Source organism: Carassius gibelio, chromosome A20 (genome assembly GCF_023724105.1).
Source record: "Carassius gibelio isolate Cgi1373 ecotype wild population from Czech Republic chromosome A20, carGib1.2-hapl.c, whole genome shotgun sequence".
Taxonomy (NCBI): domain Eukaryota; kingdom Metazoa; phylum Chordata; class Actinopteri; order Cypriniformes; family Cyprinidae; genus Carassius; species Carassius gibelio.
The window spans coordinates 21290651-21309586 of NC_068390.1; the positions used below are offsets into that span (position 1 = coordinate 21290651).

At 38.3% G+C, this 18936-nt stretch overlaps 1 protein-coding gene across 10 annotated transcripts in view; it reads right to left on the reverse strand.

Moving 5' to 3' along the window:
• LOC127938435 (protein enabled homolog) overlaps nucleotides 1-18936 on the reverse strand; it is an 83142-nt gene that overhangs the window by 6691 nt on the left and 57515 nt on the right. For 5 of the 10 annotated variants that reach the window (XM_052535035.1, XM_052535034.1, XM_052535032.1 and 2 more), the window contains 6 exons: nucleotides 18333-18405; nucleotides 8381-8736; nucleotides 3720-4448; nucleotides 1943-2271; nucleotides 1263-1393; nucleotides 111-159 (listed from right to left, as the gene is read on the reverse strand). In XM_052535035.1, coding sequence (XP_052390995.1) covers nucleotides 111-159; nucleotides 1263-1393; nucleotides 1943-2271; nucleotides 3720-4448; nucleotides 8381-8736; nucleotides 18333-18405 — 1667 coding nt within the window. The remainder of the gene's footprint in view (nucleotides 1-110; nucleotides 160-1262; nucleotides 1394-1942; nucleotides 2272-3719; nucleotides 4449-8380; nucleotides 8737-18332; nucleotides 18406-18936) is intronic. The other 5 variants (XM_052535040.1, XM_052535038.1, XM_052535039.1 and 2 more) reach the window with 2 other exon arrangements.

Below are 18936 nucleotides of genomic sequence, written 5' to 3' on the forward strand. Positions count from 1 at the left end.
ATCAATTTGAAAATCAGTCAGATGAAGGTATGATCATATCAATACAATGAAGCAGTCTATATGCACATATTTAGAGAGAGACCGGAAACAGCTGAATGAAACTAACTCACAGCTTTCTGCTCAGGCTCTGGCGATGATCCCTTCTCAGCAATTCTTCTCCTGTATCAAATCAATGGTAGGATCTTACATTTCATTACAATACTGGATATTACAGCCCTGCCAACCTTGGAACCATTTTTGCAACCAGTTTGACGAGATGGGACATTGGGTTTATGGAGATGCATATATTCCTAGATTCCTAGTTACATTATTAACTGAAGCTTAGTCCCTGGTAACTGATGTCAAAATCGTAATTGCACAATGTGCAAAATGCAAGATTTAAATGTTAAGGTTAGCAGGTCTGCATAGTTTGCAACATTACAGTTAGCCCACGGATCAATACATACCTCGGTTTTAGTTCAGTTCAGTTGTAATGGCTTGTTACATCAGTGTTTTATTGCGATTTGGAATTTAAAATTTACTTTAGAAAAAAAACAAAAAAAAACTCCAGTACACTTCTGTACACTGTAGAAAAACAAGGATTATCATGTCTACAGATTTCTTTTGAGAGAAGTATTAATTTTATGGATTGGCCTATAAACATATGTAACGTCTGTTTCATTCATGCTGGTAGCCTGAGGGGCCCTTGTGCTGAAAATCCATACATGCATCACAGAAGTAATCCCTAATATGGACAAAGACATCTGATGTTGTGGAGTAAAAACATGGTAGAATGTTCTCTTTTGTTGGACAGCAGGTTTAGAAATGCTTCTCATTATGTCATTAGTCATTAAGCCTTGTTGCTTTTTCGAAAGCTTGTTATAAGCAGAGAGGCGTTTTCCCATCTAAACGTGTAAACACATGGACACATACAAACAGGGCCAGTTTGGAGAGAAATAAAATATTAACTGAAATTATTTAAAAGCAAAACAGAAAAAAAACAAGTAATGACTACTGTAATGTCCTCGCTTAAATGAGTCAGACGGCAGGAGTGGAAGGGTGATCGAGCAGGATGTTGTCTTGCTGACAATTTAATGATAGCCCTTAAGCATTTGTCAATCCTCCCTGCTAGATATTTGGGGAATGAACCCAGCACTCTGATTGGCCAAACTCTTCTTCTTTTTATTAGTAAGTTCTGAGACTAATAATTGTTTGAAAACTAAGCCCTGTTTCTATCACTGCAATCATTCTGGCATTGGAGACAGAAAAAGCAGATAGTTCACCTCCTGGCCAGCAGGGCGCTCATCTCCTCCATCAGACCTCCTCCTCCTCCAGGTAAAAGACCATTTCCACGGGATGCCTCTGGCTTGGGACCACCAGAACTCACCGCAGATCCTGCCTGGGGCTCATCACTCTACAGTAACACGTGGGATTTGTTACTGAACATGTTTAGCATTTTTGATGTTTCAGAAAAAAAGAAAACTTGTTGTTTTCAGCTTTAGGGTGCAGTGCAGGGTCAGAAATAACTTTTCAATAAAGGAACAATATTTGTCCTCTGGAATTTATTTACTTGGACAATTTATTTATTTTTTTATTTTTTTATTTTTTTTAACCTTCCAAGGGCAGTTTTTATAATTACCTTATTAAATGACAAATACTTAAATTTAACCAATCACCTCAAGCAATCAGAATACTATGTTGTTACCAAAGCAATGTGATGAAACATGAGCAGATCTAAATTTAATGCTATTCATTCATTTTGACATTTCACTGTAATTGTGACAGCCATAATAGATATAGTTTAATTGTCCAGGGGCATTTTTTGCTCCCTTATCTTGAGTTTGGGGCGGCATTTCTGTTCATTTTGGTGGAAATTTGTTAATTTCTGACCCTGTGAAATGTGCTAACATGCTTCAGGTGAAATTTAATGCAAATGGGAGCTTTACAGTCCTTGAACCCTTACCCTTGGCACTTTCTTTAGCTTGGCTCCAGCAAGGGCGGCTGCGAGCCCAGACAGACCCTTGTTCTCCTCTGTGGTGGGCGAGGGGGTAAACAGACCCGAGGGCAAAGGCGGGGCTGGGGGTGGAGCTGGTGGAGGAGCCTGGCCTGAAAGTGGAGGCGGTGGGCCAGGGGGAGGGGGAGGACCTGTTGGGGTGAGTGTGGGGGGCAGAGGTGGTGGGGGAGGAGGAGGGGGACCAGGGGGTGGTGGAGGTCCAGCAGTGGTAGGAGTCACAGTGGAGCTGGGAGGGAGTGGTGGTGGGGGTGGAGGGGCTGGTATCCCCTGTGATGAATCTGCAGTGATGAATAGACAAAAGAAAAAGACCATTATAACATGTCTTTATAACTTGCTATGATCTAAATCCAGGGCTGTTTTAGTTTGTGAAATAGATCATTAAAATCAGAATGAGGATCTCAGTATAATATAATATAATATAATGTTCAAAAGTTTGAGGTCAGCAAGATACTGAATAGAAAGGTCAAAGGAACAGCATTTATTTGAAACAAAAATCTTCTGTAACATTAAAAATTTCATCCTTGCTGAACAAAATTACTAATTTCTTTAAAAATAAAATTTGTGCACCATAGTGTAATAAAAATCCATCGATAATAATAATTAAAATAAAACAAACAAATAACAAAAACAACAAACAAAGCTTACACATAATAGTGAACGAAGACAGATGACATTAATACATGACGTGAACATACTAAACACTTGTCAATAGCTGATGATCATTAAACCAACTTCCACAAAAACTGATGATTTATCATAATATTAAACAAATCTGTACATCAATTTAACAAAATTCAGATATATAATCGGGGTAATGGTTTCATACTATTTAATCATTTAAATGTAACTTAAAGCTGATATTGCATGTAAAAATCTTTACATTTCAGGAACAAATCCGTTTAACTAGTTTTCACATTTGGCTGTTTTGATATAAACAGCTGAAGTTTTTTCAAGTCTATATGACAGGCATGCCTGTCAAACACACTCACGTTAAGCATATTAGTGTGTAGAATTTAGCTCAGCGTCAAGCTGCATCATGCATATGAGGTGTGAAGTCTAAAACCTCTTCTATAAATAACTCAGAGCTGATTTTATTTCTTCATTGCTGTATTGACCTGACCTCACATGAAACGCTCCATTTACTGTATGCAGTAGGGAACAAAACAAGCATTCAAGGATAAAAGTGTAATCAATGTTATTTTCATTCATTTCATTTCTTTTTAAAATAAGGATGTTTCATGAAACAAATGTGTGAATGTGAAGAATAACCAAACAGGATGTGGGGCATCCAGTTATTGATCATGTAAAGCTTACTGTGCAATGACAGTTCACTTGTACATGTTAACATCTAGAACTTCTTTACCATAAACCAGTAATCAGAATGAGATGGTTGTGATAAACGGCAGAAAAACACTGACGAGAACTAAAGCAATGATATCGCAACTTTGCAGTCCACGAGACTCAAATCCAAGTTTCATAAGAGAGATGTGTTTTCATGCCATGCTATTTTACACAATCATGGGCCACACAAATGAGCATCCATTAAACCGATGAACCCAAAAGACAAGACAAAAAGCCAAACATTTCCTAAGGACTTTTCGTATTGAGCCAAAAAGCGAATCGCCAATTGCAGCCAAAAAAGCAACCCAGCTCAACATGGAAGCCAACCTCTTCGAACCCCGATTAGCAGGTTAGTGGAGGCTGAGCGACACAGAAGAGGCCTTACCCGGCTGGCAGGGGAAGTCAGCAGGCTGAGTGGGCAGCTCTGGAGCAGAGGAGCAGGAGTCTCCCAACCCAGAGTTTACAGAGTGCTCAGCAGAGGCAGGGAAGGCTGTGGAAGGAGAAGGGAGAACAGCAGGCTGGGGTGAGGGATAAGACACAAGGGGAGTGATGGACAAGGTGGGCGAGGGGGAATAGAGTGGCGGCGGAGGGGGCGGCGTTGGCGGCAAAGAAAACGGCTGACTCGACACCGGTGATGAGACGTGGAAGTGAAGTGTGGTGGGTGGCCCATTGGGCGCCGAGATGGGCGAGGGGGGTTTCTGGGAGAGCGGACTAGGGGCCGGGATCATAATCATCGGGCGAGGACCCTTGGCCTTGCCCGGGGGGCTGCTGATCATGACCGGAGGTGAGGGCGGTAGGGGCGTGAAGTTGTTTGCCATCCAGACTGCGGATTTGGAGGCTGGAACTGGAACTGGAGGTGGAGCAGGGGGTGGTGGTGTGGGCGGGGCAGGCTGTCTGCGAGGTACGGTGGCGTAATGAGGCAGGACCGGGTGGAAGGCGGAGCCAAGCGACGTGGCGAATCGGGAGGCCGAGTGGCGCAGGGGCGGGGTCGGAGGAGTGGCTGTGGAGGGAGATGGCGTTGGTGGTGGGTAGCTGGGTGTGGAAGGAGACACGGGTGAGGAGGAGGTGGTCTTGTATTCTGGAGGTGGAGGAGTGTAGAGGGTGCTTTCAAATGCTGCACACAACCAGAGGACAGGACAGGATGGGACAGGACGGGAGGAAGCGGCAACCGTGCAAAGGGAAAGAACACAAGACAAAGAGAGAAAGGGGGAGGAGACAGAAGAGAGAAAGGGGGCAAATGAAGCAAGAAAACCAGCAGAGACCTACAAGACCATCATATGTACTTATTTCTGTCTATGAATGGGGAACACACTGGAATTAGTACAATCGGTTAGCTGTTGACAACTTCATGAACTGAAAAAGACTGATCAACTCCAATGCATGTGGGCAAAATGTTACACAAACATCTAGTTTAGCATGTAGTATTTTCAGGAGAGAGCACCTAAGGGTTACTGTACATCCTGGATGCATGTGTCACATGAAGTTAGTGTCCTAGCTTTGTCACACAACTGCTAAAGGCTAGTCATCCACTCTCTGCCTGCCAAGAATATGCTAATGAAAACCTACACTTTTTGTGCTTTCTATAGTCAAATATTTCATTAATCTGAATATCAAATTTAACCCAATAATCACACATTCCCGCTGAAACAACATCATTGGTGAGTCACGAGCTGTGTAAAAACGTATATTATGCACAAAAAAAAGTGATAAACAAAACAAAAAACAAATATATATCACCATTCAAAAGTTTGTGGTCAGTAAGATTTTTTGTTGTTCTTGTTGTTTCTCAAAGAAGTCTCTTATGCTGCATTTATTTGATCAAAAAAAAAAAAACAGCAAAAATAATTAAAATATATTACATTTTAAAATAATATTCAATTTTAAAATGTAATTTTTTACTATTAAAATGTCAAGCTTTTTAAACTACTTCAAACATTCAACCTAGGCTATCTCAAGCCGACAAAGTTGGTCTATAAACTTTAGTAAGTCATTTATTGCTGTGATGTCAAAGCTGAATTTTCAGCAGTGTCACATGATCCTTTCAAATTCATTCTAATATGATTGATTTTTTTTGCTCAATAAACATTTCTTATTATTATCAATGTTGAAAAATGCCTAATATTTTACCAAAAAACTTTTTTTTATTAATTCTCTGATGAATAGAAGTTAAAAAGAATAGCATTTATTTGAAATTAGTGTTTCAAGGGGACAATTTCTTAAATGTTTTCTGTAATTTATCGGAAATCTTCCCCTTCTTTGCAATCGTATATGAAATATAATTTTTTGATGAAATTATCACAGATGTAACTGAAAGCCAGGCTTAGAGTGCGACACAATTTTATGCAGTATATATGTAACGGGAGCCCTGTTTCCCTATTTGCTAGGGCAAGGTAACACTTTTAGGGCTGTTTATTTATTAAGTGCAAGTAAATTCTTGTTTTGGTTTATGGTGAGATTGCACTGTAAGAGTCACTGCCTGCCATATGTTGTCCAAATCTTTCTGCTCTAGTGATTCTCATAAGCAGCCTGCAGACACAGTTGCCCTACTGCTGCGTGAAGCCCACCACGCCCCCCTTAGCACTCTTCAAAATACACGTCAACACACAGGCAAACACAAATTATCATGCCCTACATTCAGGTCATCTCTTTATTAACACTTTCCCATTATTCACGCTGGCTTCATGACTTAAGTACAGCTGATTTCTCTTTATCCTTTATTTAAAATTATAATGTAACAAATAATTAATATGTAACCTGTATCTTCACCCTGCTTTTTTCCATTTCACTTGCCTCCTCTGCCTTTCCACACTATTAGCTTTAACAAGCAGGCCACATGACCCATGATGTAGCGCAGTATGTTCACCAAAGTGACTTAATGAAATTCTTCCACTCCTAGAGCACAAGCGGTCACATGGCAAGACCTATCGGCTGTGCTCCAGAGAGACTAATCTAACTTTATTAAATCAACTAGGGATCCTCACATACTGCTTTTAATACTAATGAGTTTATTAATTTAGCATGAACATAACTGTATGACTTTAAAGTAAAAGTCAATGGTTAGAAAATAGTTTTGGCAATAATTTCCCCATTTACACCAATACCAAGTACTTATAATTATGCATCTCTACTAGTGCGCCAACTAATGATATAAAATTTGTTGCATCCATTCAGCAAAATGTCAAGGTATTTATTGGATAATTCTAACCAAAAAGCAGAATTCTCTCAAGACATGACTCAGAAAAGTCACTGAGCCAAGACAAGATCCACTAAAAATACAACTGCCATACAGAAAGATTTCATTCCAGACAGAGAACTCAATCTGGTGTCAATTCAACACTCAGAATAAAACATTAAAAGCACCAGCGAATCAATACTGCAGTGAGAAACACATGAACTGCAGACAAGCTGTTCAACGCTCTGTCTAGAAAGCAAGCGAACAAAAACAACACTGAAGCATTCAGACATTTGTGATCAGGAAATGTTATTCTTACCCTCCTTGAGAGCATTTGGAAGTATGTAAAAAGAATATCACTGTTCTAATCGAATACAAGGCAGAAAGACAGTCACAATTTACAATTCACTGCCAGTGAATAAAGCTTCAGTTTTCTGAACAATGACGTCTCCTTCACAAATCTGATTGCCAGTGTGTCAATGTGTAACACGACCGGTTGTGTTAGTAGTAATCTAGATTCAACACATCCCTGAGCGGCTGACACTGCTATGGAAAAATGCATCTTGCTTTATGCAAACTATTGCATTACCTCCAAATAACACAGATTATCTGATACAAAAACCACACATGCACTATACTTAACCGCTACAATATTTTTTTTCTATCAAAGCCTGAGGCCAGACCTCTCACGCATCATCTGTGGAATAAACATCCCTGCCCCCAACACCCAGAAGAAAAGGGCCTATTTTTTCACATGCTTCTGAGAAATGTATGCAATGTGATGTGATGAACTCAATACAGACCCTTATTATATATATATAATAATAATAATATAATATAATAATATAACCTCTCCGTACTGTCACCTAAATTCTCGAGTTCTGGCAGGTTAACCCATAATCCTGTACACAGGACAGCATGAGGGAAATATGGCTAGTGTGTGCAGCTCTCCTTGTGTTTCGTCATCTTTCAAGCTGTTGATTCAGACTCTTCCAACATACAGACAGATGGACACGTCAGGAGAAGATCGCCTATTGATATATTAAGATGCAAGGAGGTACTGACCCTTCTTTCATATAAACAATACCCTTACGTAGAACTAGAGGCCAAATACATACTAAAAATGTTTTACAGCAAGAAGAACAAAAGGAAACGTCCAAACCAGAGATGCACAACATCGGATATCAGTGGAATTTATTCATTTAATTTTTATCTGTGATTTACATTATTGGATATTAACTTTTGGTCACTTGTTTCACATTTTATGTTTAAATCTTAGAGGGACAAGTCTAGATTACAAAATATTTAACCCTTCAAAAACACTGCTATTTTATAATAAAGAACTTACTTTATTATTCAAATAAACTTTTTTCTTTATCAGATTCCCAAATTAATATCTATCCATATTTCATATTGTATATTATATTGTTGTTTATTGCAACACTGATTTAACATTGACAAGAACAGCACTGATTTTATTTTACATTTTTTGTCAATGTGGCGATACAAAGACAAAATAGTACAGATTTTTAAACCTTTTGTTTATTGGTTATTAGTTATTATTGGCATGGAATTGTAATATCAGTGCATCCCCAGTCCGAACGCAGTGTGAACTTAAAGGAAAAAAGTTATTTAAATGACATTTCATGGACATACTAACTGTAACACTGTAAGAAATGAATTCTAAGTGACACTAACAGCATTTCACAGGCATTTGCATGCTAAGCGTACTGTACAACAGAAGAAAAGCCACTTGTATTGTTAGTGTGTGTTAAAACCTCACTCATTTTTTGACTCCAGCCCTTCTTGTCTACCTCTTATCTGTCAATTCTATCCATCAAAAGACGTTAAAAAGAGAAAATACAGATACTCACCAGCGTTGGAGATGCGTCTCCCTCTCTCCCAGTCCATCTGCTCTCTGTCCAGCTGCTCTTGGTTCTCTCTTTCTTGCTTCTCTCTCTCGGCACGCTCTCTCTCCATCAGCTCCCGCTCGGTGCGCTCCCGTTCCTGGCGTTCTCGCTCGAGCTGCTCCTGCTCTTGACGCTCACGCTCAAGGCGCTCCAGACGTTCCTGCTCGTTACGTTCCCTCTCCAGACGCTCCCGCTCCAGACGCTCCCGTTCCTGACGTTCCCGTTCCAGCATCTCTCGTTCCTGCTGTTCCCGCTCTAGCCGCTCTCGCTCCAGTCGTTCCCTCTCTTGCTCCTTCTGACGCTGGAGCTCCTGCAGCTGCCTGAGGACACATGAGAGTAGAAGGAATGAGTGAGTGCATAGTGAACCTACAGCTTTACAATTACCTTTAACAATTTTGCCACACTACTACAATATCAGATTCTTATTTTGTTTCAGCAGTTTTGGTACAATGTGCAATTCCAGGTCTCGATCAGTAATTTTATATATATATATATATATATATATATATATATATATATATATATATATATATATATATATATATATATATATATATATATTAGACTGATTTCTGAAGGATCATGTGACACTGAATACTGGAGTAATGGCTGCTGACAATTCAGCTGTCACCACAGGAATAAAAAAAAAATTAATGTATTAAAAACAATAATATGGTCTCTGCCCATTTAAAAAAAACGGGCTGTTGGGGGAATTAACAAGATGGCCTTAAAGGGCCTTTGGGACATATTCAATAAGAAAGGCTTTTATAGATGACAAATAAAAATTCCTTGCTTTCTTCCAGATACTGAGACAAATGAACACTGAAATACGAGCAGCGCAGTACATCATATCATACACTAGAGGGAAGCACACTCAAATGGGTAACAAGAGGTGTGAGAAGAAGTGCCAACTTCAGCATCCGGACCAGCTCGCCTGCAAACGTTCTGCTAAGTAAGGCTTTATGAAAGATTTGCTTGTCAGTCCTCTTGTGCTTAATCAGCATCCAGCACATCCCCATGCCCAGAATTTCAGTGTCTAATTACATTAGAGAGCCAGAGACATTTGGACTGTGGACATCAGGGACAGTAAATGAAGAAAACGGGCTGTTCGCAGCTCTGGTGCTGAAGGAGGACAGATGGACCTATCTCGAAGACTAGGGCCTGGACAAATTGGAGAGCATTCATAACAATATGAAGAGGTGTCATCTTCCAGGCCGTCCCTAACATGTTGTGTTTTTACATCAATTTACTTCAAAGAAACATATACCAAAAAAAAAAAAAAAAAAACTGTCATTAATCACAATCATGTTGTCTCAAACATGCTATAACAGTATCAGGGCATTTCTAATGGCAAGAGGAAAAGCTGTGGAGTAAATTATGAGACAATTTTCATTTTTTAACGTGAAATAGCTTGTGAAATCAGACAGCTGTCATGGGAAACTGGATAGATGATAAACAACACATCATCAAGGTTTGCATTAAAACTGGTGATCCTGTTTTTCCATCTGGCTAATGATCTCCCACACGTCTTTTTGAATGGGCATTCATGATGTCATTTCCTGGGACCTTGCCAGACACACCTTCCACTCAACAGAGTGTCATCATCACCATGACAAATACCAGCATAGGTGCGGTGACATCATGCCTCCACAAGTTTCCAAAGAAGAGAACAAGATGGGAAAACCACACCTCAATCTCAGACCCCTTTAGAAGAGCAAGTTTATGCCTAAGGCTCCAACGGATGCAGTCACACCTGAACCGAGTCACTCCTGCCGTCTCATTAGTTCTGACATTCAATCGACTTCAAATCTCAGACCAAAGCTACAAAGATTCTCAACTACTGGGCCATTCACATTTATAACCCCATCCAAAACAAGATCTGTAACAAATATTCTACTTTTCATTTAATATAATTCTGCATTTGCATATGTACATTTGATTAAACGCTGAACAATATTTGCTTCATCAGTTGCCTTAAAACATTACAAACCACTCCTACGCAACTATTGTCATCTGCCTTATTATCAGACTCTTTTCTACTGAAATTTACAGAAAATATCCAAAAATATAGTGAAAGACAGTCTAGGCACTTAAAATGACGACACAATGTACTTTACCCTGTTTCTGAGTTGGGGGCATGCAAGTAAGAAAATATGGCGGACACATATTTTTTTTCACATTTCACATCATTTTTTCCATTTAATATGAAACTAAGTAAGGTGTCTTAACAAGGGTTGATTCTTGAACATCTGAAATGGATACAACAAATGCAACTGGGTTTAGTCGAGAGGGAATACAACCATAGAGCTATCAGTTAATCCACAAGGGCTGCTATGAAGATCTTTCGAAAGGAGCTTCCATATGCTTGGTCTACTGCCCGAGTTCTCTATATCTGCTTAATTTAGTAGCCTTGTTTCAGAGTTGTTCCTGAACCTGGCTTCCCAGAGGATGTATTCTGAGCCACTCCATTATGAAATGCTGTTAAGGCATGGATTGCTGAGAGCGTGTCCCACTTCCCCCAAAATCCCTGCTGAGCCCGAGCCAAGCTCTCAGAGATGTAATTAAAGAGCAGAGGAAGCCTTGTTTATATCTGTGATAATATACTACCCCAAAAGACCATGGCAGCCATACCGGAGCCATCCATAAGTCATCCCTGGATAGGGTTTTAGTGCAAGCATCCTATAGAGATGAGCGCTGAAAAGAAATGGGGTCAAATGGATATTTGATATGAGAGGCCTATATTTAATTTCCATGACACATACGGGTTAGGCGAGGTTAACTTTTCATGATGCAATTGATGTGCAATCCCAGTGATCCTACAGGGGTGGAGAGGTCATAATAATATCAAGGGCTTCTTGTTTTCAGAAGCTGCTGAAAATAAACGTAGAACAAACATCACTTTAAACCAAACTGGCATTTGACCAACAGGAAAAAGGATGTAGGGGATCAAATGTGTGCGCTCCTTGTTTCTTAAAATAAGAATGACACCCCAGACCTGTTCTCAAGTGCAGTTTGCACCATTTAGGTTGAGAGCTTTATTTGTGCGTAATCCTATCGGACACATACACATTCCCTGGCATAGGAGATCACAACATTCTGAAATAACGAGCAACACAAACACTTCAAATTAGAAGCGGGCCTCTCTCAGAAGAGAGACTGGAAGGGGCCAAAATACGGGGTTGAGGGGTTCAGCAACCTGGGCTGCTACACTAAGAGCTTACTTTAGTAGGTCTTTTTTATTTTCATATGTATCTGCTCTTTCTGACCCTGTCAGGTAAGCAAGCGCTCTAGTTCTTCAACATTCCAATGCATTTATGTAATAAACCTTTTCAACAAAACTCGTGGTCACTTAAAAGTACGGGTTTGTTCCACTGCAATCACAGTGAAGCATGGCAGGAATTGTTCTCATATTTTGGAACAGAACTAGAGATACTTGTCAAAAGGCCATCCAATATTCTGTCAAGAAGTTAAACAAGCCACAGCAATGAGTCAGCAAGTCAAGAACTCTATATGAAAATTATAAAGCAATGTTCAAATGGCAGACCTTTGATCAAAAACAATATCAGTTTGGAATCTGCATTAGTTTAGGGCAATGGAAAAACTACAAGCAATGCAAAATTAGCTTACTGTCCCTCCCTCAAACACCCCATTCTCCAACAAGCAATAAGGGTTTAAAAAATGATAAACATGCAGCAGATCCATTTATTGGCGTCTCTGTTCCTGACATCAGTTACCAAGGAAACAGTAGCGAAGAGAGTGTAGGCGGTTCACAGCCTGATTCAGAATGTCTTCCAACTTACTACAACAGATTCTAAAGGCAGTGTGACTTCATTGGATGACAAAAAAATGGTAATAATACATTTAAAAAATAATAATAATAATGGAAAATAAGATACAGAATTTTTTTTCAATACGAAACAAACATTTTATATATATATATATTCATTCTAATCTTACCTGTCTTCAGAGAATGTATCTTTTCAAGTGTGTTTTGTTCTACTGCACTAGCAGATTTTGTCACCTATTTTGAATATAAAGTATTATATATGTGTGTGTGTGTGTGTGTATTATACACTTACAATCTATGAAAACACTTTAATATCTTTCTTAGAATTGTTTTAAGTAAATTCAACTACTTAATATATTTTACTAGTCAACAAACAGCTCTAATTAAAACTCATTTACTTCTAACTCAAGTAGTAATGTATATTAAGTTATGTATATCATTTCCAACTTGAAGACACCAAAATGCTGATGGAAGATTAGTGGTATAGAAGAAAATCACGAGTAGTCAATAAATATTACAAAACAGGGCAAATTACTGCACTGCTTGAAAAACTGAAATATAATTATATGGAGAAAAAAAGCCAACACTGACTAATAAAAAAAGACAGACCGTTGTGAAAAAGTGAGCAGAATGTGCACCATATTGAAGTCTTTTTGGCACGTGCAATTCCCTTCTCTCCTGGAAAGGCCCGGCAATTTGGTTAACATCAGCTGTGTCCAAGCTAAGCCATATGGTGTCTATTGCAAGGCTTCATCCAAAATTTCAACAGATTTGGGCCCAGCTCACTGATTCCCCCTTACACAGAAGGAAGAACATCTTTAAAAAGAGAGAGTAGAGCAGCACATCCCCAAAGAGCTCAGAAAGCAGGAAGTGAGCTTTCTGTTACTGAAGGGTCATTCATGAAGAGATGACAGACATCTGGACGTGGCTGCCGATGTGATCTGGGTGCATTATTGTTCTGAAGTGTGAGGAAGTGGCTATGATTATGACAATCATCTGTAAATGAAGCCATAAGTCTGCTAATGAGGTGGTGGCTCTTTTCTCGGCCTGCTAGCTCGGTATAGTTGTGGGAAATGTTCTTTTGTGTCTCCACCTGACAGATGTGCTGAAAGCTGGCAGAGCAGCAAACCTGCATCAGCGTCCCACTGACTATTTTTATCCTCTCATACCACTTCATGTCTTTATGAGCCAAAAAATAAACTGTTAGTATTTGATTAAAGAGTCGACCCACGTGACACTGCGGTCCTGCTGGAGTTGGAACAACCTGTAGAAATAAATGAAAGCTAAAAAGTATACTTTTATACAAGTAATCCCCCGGAAACCGTAATCCTTGGTGCCCTGGTGATGGGAGACATAGCCGAATATTAATTTTCCCCAGCATGAAAGTAACACAAATATAGCATGTCTCAATACAGGCAATGGCATGCAGTTCAGACCTAAAGGGGTATAAATTCCTCACAAGATCATTTCTGAGGAATCATTTCATCATGAGCTTTACAGAAATGCTCAAGTCTCTAATTCAAAGCATGTGTGCGCTAAAACACTCCAGAAAATTAAAAGACAAAAAGCATAGAATCCCGAAACATTCTAAGCCTCAGACTTAGTGGTTCTTTTGCACAAGCAAACAAATGGACACTGACTCATACTAAAAGAATTTAGATGTGAAAACACAGAGAACAGAATGACAAATCCTACTATAGTCTCTAATTTAAGTTCAAAACTGCACTCTTCAGTCATTGCATCAATATAATTGTTAGGATACTATGCAACATCAATTTTTTCGAAATAATTTGTCATTTTAAAGTTGTCTGCACTGGTTATACCTATATATGCTATTAAGATAAAGAGAAATTTGTCTAAAATTCCTCTAAGCACCTTGTAACCATGGGACCTTTATTTTTAAGTGACCTCTAAAACCCTTTGACAAATCTTACTCATGCCACCAGAGTCCTGTGGCCTGTCTGACAGGATGACTAATTTATCTTCTGACAGTATGCAGATGCCCTGATGGCTGTTCATATACTGACTATGAGAAACCTGCCTCTCATTCCTTTCTTCTGCTTTCCTTCTCAGCAGCATTGTATCAGGCTTGCATCACGAGATGACATCAGACACCAAGCATGCTTTCAGTTCCATTGACTGCAATAGCTAAATATGGCTGTGGGTCGGCACGCTGCGGCCGGGCGGGCGGGCCAATTCTATTACACGCACTCAATGACATTCTTTCGGAGAATATGAGCCCTTTTCTTTCTGGCTGATCTTCATCAGACAGGGGAAAATATCCTTAAAAGGAACATTTCCCCTATATATGTACACTACAACACCTGACTGATGAACACAAGATTTTAGAATGTATGAATGGCTTTTTCAACTTCCTTAAAGGGATAGTTCACCCAAAAATAATTACCACTAACCTAAACTTCATGTTTCTTTTGAGTGAATTAAAAACAATATACAACCAGTGGTGTCTGATTCCTAAATGTAATGACTTTTATGAGTTGGATCTTTAATGATTAGTTCAAAAATACACTTTATTTTACAGTCCTGTTTTGCATGTACATACTATATACTTGTTATAGTAATTACAATAACTGGGAAATAACTATACTAACCCTGAAACTACCCCTAAACCTAACCCATGTAGTTACTTTATATTATCCAGCACTTTCTTAGGTAAGTACACTGTAAACACTGGTAAGTGATCATACTGTAAAATAAAGGTGTAACCAAAATAATTAAGAGTTTTTATTATATACAAGCAAAATGGACAATTATATATATCCAATTGAAACTAAACTGAATAGAGTTGTGCATTAGCTGCATAGATATTAATTTAATTGAGGTGGATAAAGTGTTATTGTTAACAAAATTTTCTTGATTAATTGAAATTAGGTTGAAAAGTGTTCCTGTGGCTCAGTGGTAGAGCATTGCGTTAGCACCGCAAAAAAAGGTTGTGGGTTCAATTCCCAGGGGAAAACATGTTAGGAAAAAAAATAATAATTTTTGGCCTGAATGCACTAAGTTGCTTTGGATAAAAAAATCTGCTAAATGCATAAATGAAAAAAAAAAAAACATATAAAGTCAATTAAATTATAATAAAATGGACAATAGCAAAAAAATGTAAACAAAATTGTTAATAACATTAAAATATAAATTGAATAAGTAGCTAACAAACTATTATAAGTTAATTCAAAATATTGAAAAGATTTTTACAAATAGTACTAAAACTGGGTGGGTCCCATCATTTCTTTTTACAGTACCCAACTCCTTCTACATCCTCAATATTCTGTAACGCAACATTTCTGAAAAATAGCCAGAAGGGAAGGCCAAAGCTATCAAGCTCAACAATACAAAAACTATCTTCCCCACACTATTTTAACAACCCACAAAACACTGCCTTGATATGACATGCACATGATTATAAATCAGTATCGTGTCTGCAGTGTACGTAAGCCGTGCACCCTTTGTAGCATGTCTGTCTGGAGTGAAAAACCAGCCAAATAATGTATGTTATGCAGGACGTGCAGCGTTGTCCAACGCCGTTCTCCCCTGGCTCACAGCACGGAGGGAATACACCAATGGTTAATGTTTAACAGGCAGCAGGGGCTCTGCAGATAAAGCCTGTGAAGATTTGACATTTCTTCTGTAGTAGACAAGTAGGACATGACCACTGCTGAGTCACCATCAAAAGACTGAGATCATATTCAGTATTTTACAGAGCGCACCAGACTCCCTCGGGTTCGTCTCATGGAATGATGCACCACTAATGAAGAAACACTCATGTGGCAGATCTGTAGATATGTCTCTACTCTCCATCAAGGAAAAGGCTAATAACTTTCATTGAGTCATTAAAGGGGGGGTGAAATGCTATTTCATGCATACTGAGTTTTTTTACACTGTTAAAGAGTTGGATTCCCATGCTAAACATGGACAAAGTTTCAAAAATTAAGTTGTACGTTTGAAGGAGTATTTTTGTTCCCAAAATACTCCTTCCGGTTTGTCACAAGTTTCGGAAAGTTTTTTTCGAGTATGGCTCTGTGTGACGTTAGATGGAGCGGAATTTCCTTATATGGGTCCTGAAGGCACTTCTGCCGGAAGAGCGCGCGCTCCCGTATAGCAGAGCAATGAGAGGCTGAGCACAGCCTGATCAGAGCGAGAGCATCGCGAAATGTCACAAAAGAAGTGTGTTTTTGGTTGCCAGGGCAGGACAACCCTGCACAGATTACCAAAAAAAAAAACAGCATTAAGGGACCAGTGGATGGAGTTTATTTTTACAGAGCATCAACGGAGTCATGCAAGTGTTTTTGTTTGTTCCCTGCATTTCGGATTGCACATCGTTTATTTCTTAAGGATAATGCAGTCCCAACAGAAAAGGGTCACGATCGTGTGTTGGAACCGCAGGCGGTGAGTAAAACTGCTTCTAATATCTCTGTGTTGTTAACTTAGCTATCAGCGTGTAAGCACATCAAGTAAACAACATGTGATGTTGTCATCAAACTGCACTTTCCACATGTACAGCTTAAAAAAAAAAAAAAAAAAAAGACGACAAAGTGGAACTTAGTCATTTTCCAAAACCGCTAAGCAAATATATACAGTTTCAGTACATACCACATAGCATACCGCCTTTGCTGATGCTGCTCTTGTTAAATTTCAGCCTCTGGATCTGTGTCACAGCTTCCAAACGCTCTCAACTCAAAAGCCTACTGGCGCTCGTGATTCTTTAGCTACGCCCACACGTCACGCCTCTAGGCGCTCGTGTTTTTCCGGGAAAAATCGGTACAGACTATCTTTCTCTTATAAATATAATAAAAATAAAGACTTTTTGGAGTTATGAAGGATGCAGTACTACTCTATAGGTACTCAAGATTAACAGGATATTGAGTGAAAACGAGCATTTCACCCCCCCTTTAACATAACAAATGTCTCTATTCTTATGGTGAAAGAAATTGGGCAGAAGGATTGTTTTCATACTTTTTCTGCTTCTTTGTAATGATTTTTCTGTTGATGTTATCACAAACACACACATTAATTAAAAATAAATCAAAACAGTATTTTTGAGTTTAAAAACAAATCAAAAAGATTATACTTAGAAATTATATATAATTTAATATAATTTAAATAATACTAGATAAATAATTCTAAGAATTAAATATAATTTTATCTATAATATAGATAATTTTAAGTGCTGTTGTTAAGCATGACATTTAACAAAAATATTACACACATACATATATACATATACACATACACATACACATATATATACATATACATATATACATACACATATACATACACATATACATATACACATATACATATACACATATACATTTACACATACGCATACATATATACACATATATACATATATACATACACATATACATACACATATACATACACCTATATATATACACACATACATACATACACACATACACACATACATACATACATACATATATATATATATATATATATATATGTGTCATGCTTAAACGGCACTTAAACTGACTATATTCACAAAATAGCACCACCTCTTTGAAAGCCAAAAAACAAAGATGCAATAGTTGCATCAATGGTATTGTATTATTAAAGCAAAAAGCAGAAAGACGACTCTGACAAGAAGGCAGTGAGCTTTGAACATTTATATTCCAGTCAAGCAGCCTCAAACTTGACTGTTGCTTCCTTAGGGAACTCGTTGCAGAAAAGCTTTTCATTAATAAGAGCAGGCTGAGTAACAACCTCTGTCCTCGTTTGAAGTCTACAGATATCTTCATAAAAACACGCTCATGAAAAGGCGAATTCAGGCTTCTAAGTGGTGATTTAACTGAACTTAGTCCAGCAGACATTAACATTACATTGCTGCACTATCTGCGTTTAAATTCTGCAATGTGAGAGTTCACCAGGTTCATATTCTTCCATGGGGTGGAAGGTGTTTCGTGGATAAGACTGATTTACGAAGTCATTTTTCCCACTAAAACTAATTTTACACCTAAAGAAATAATTTTGAGTAAATATCACTGTTCTAGGCTTTTTGTTTACTAGCTGATTAAAGCTACTACAACACATCAATCCCTGTTTGCACAGTTTACTGCAGTCAGTGTCTGTAACTTTGGTTTTTACCTTTTCTGCACCTCCAGTTCATCTGGTGATGGGCCATTCTGCACCTGAGGGGTCTGTCTTGGCATCGGGGGGCCTGTGAAAAAAAAAAAAAAAGAGAGAGAAAAATTTAAACCTTGGAAAGCACTAAAGACTTTGAAATCTGATCAATAATGTAAAGTGCAATGGACAAACCCCAAAAGAGTAATACAAGTTGAGGTTTTAGAGTTATCTTTCAGAGTTAACTTTATCTAAACCAAACCTAACTTTATATCATTCTTGTCTGAAGGGCGGGACTTTGTTAGAAATGGAAGCATTTGCATTACTGTAAAAAATATATATACCAAAAATTGAAAATACATTTAAAATAAAAATGAATTATTTATATTGATATAAGTAAATATTATAAACTAAAAGAAAAGAAAAATATAAAATGGAAGGAAGGCTGACAGATGACCTCATGCTGGAAATATATCATGCAGATTGAAAAGAAAGCCTTGATATTGTCTAATTTTACAGCACAGTTTGGGTATAGAGGCTTTGCTGATTTTGCCAGGCTGGATATGAGAGCAAAGGAAGGTAGAGGTCTGAATGAAATCTTAGCATGAACACAGGACAAGTCTCTGCC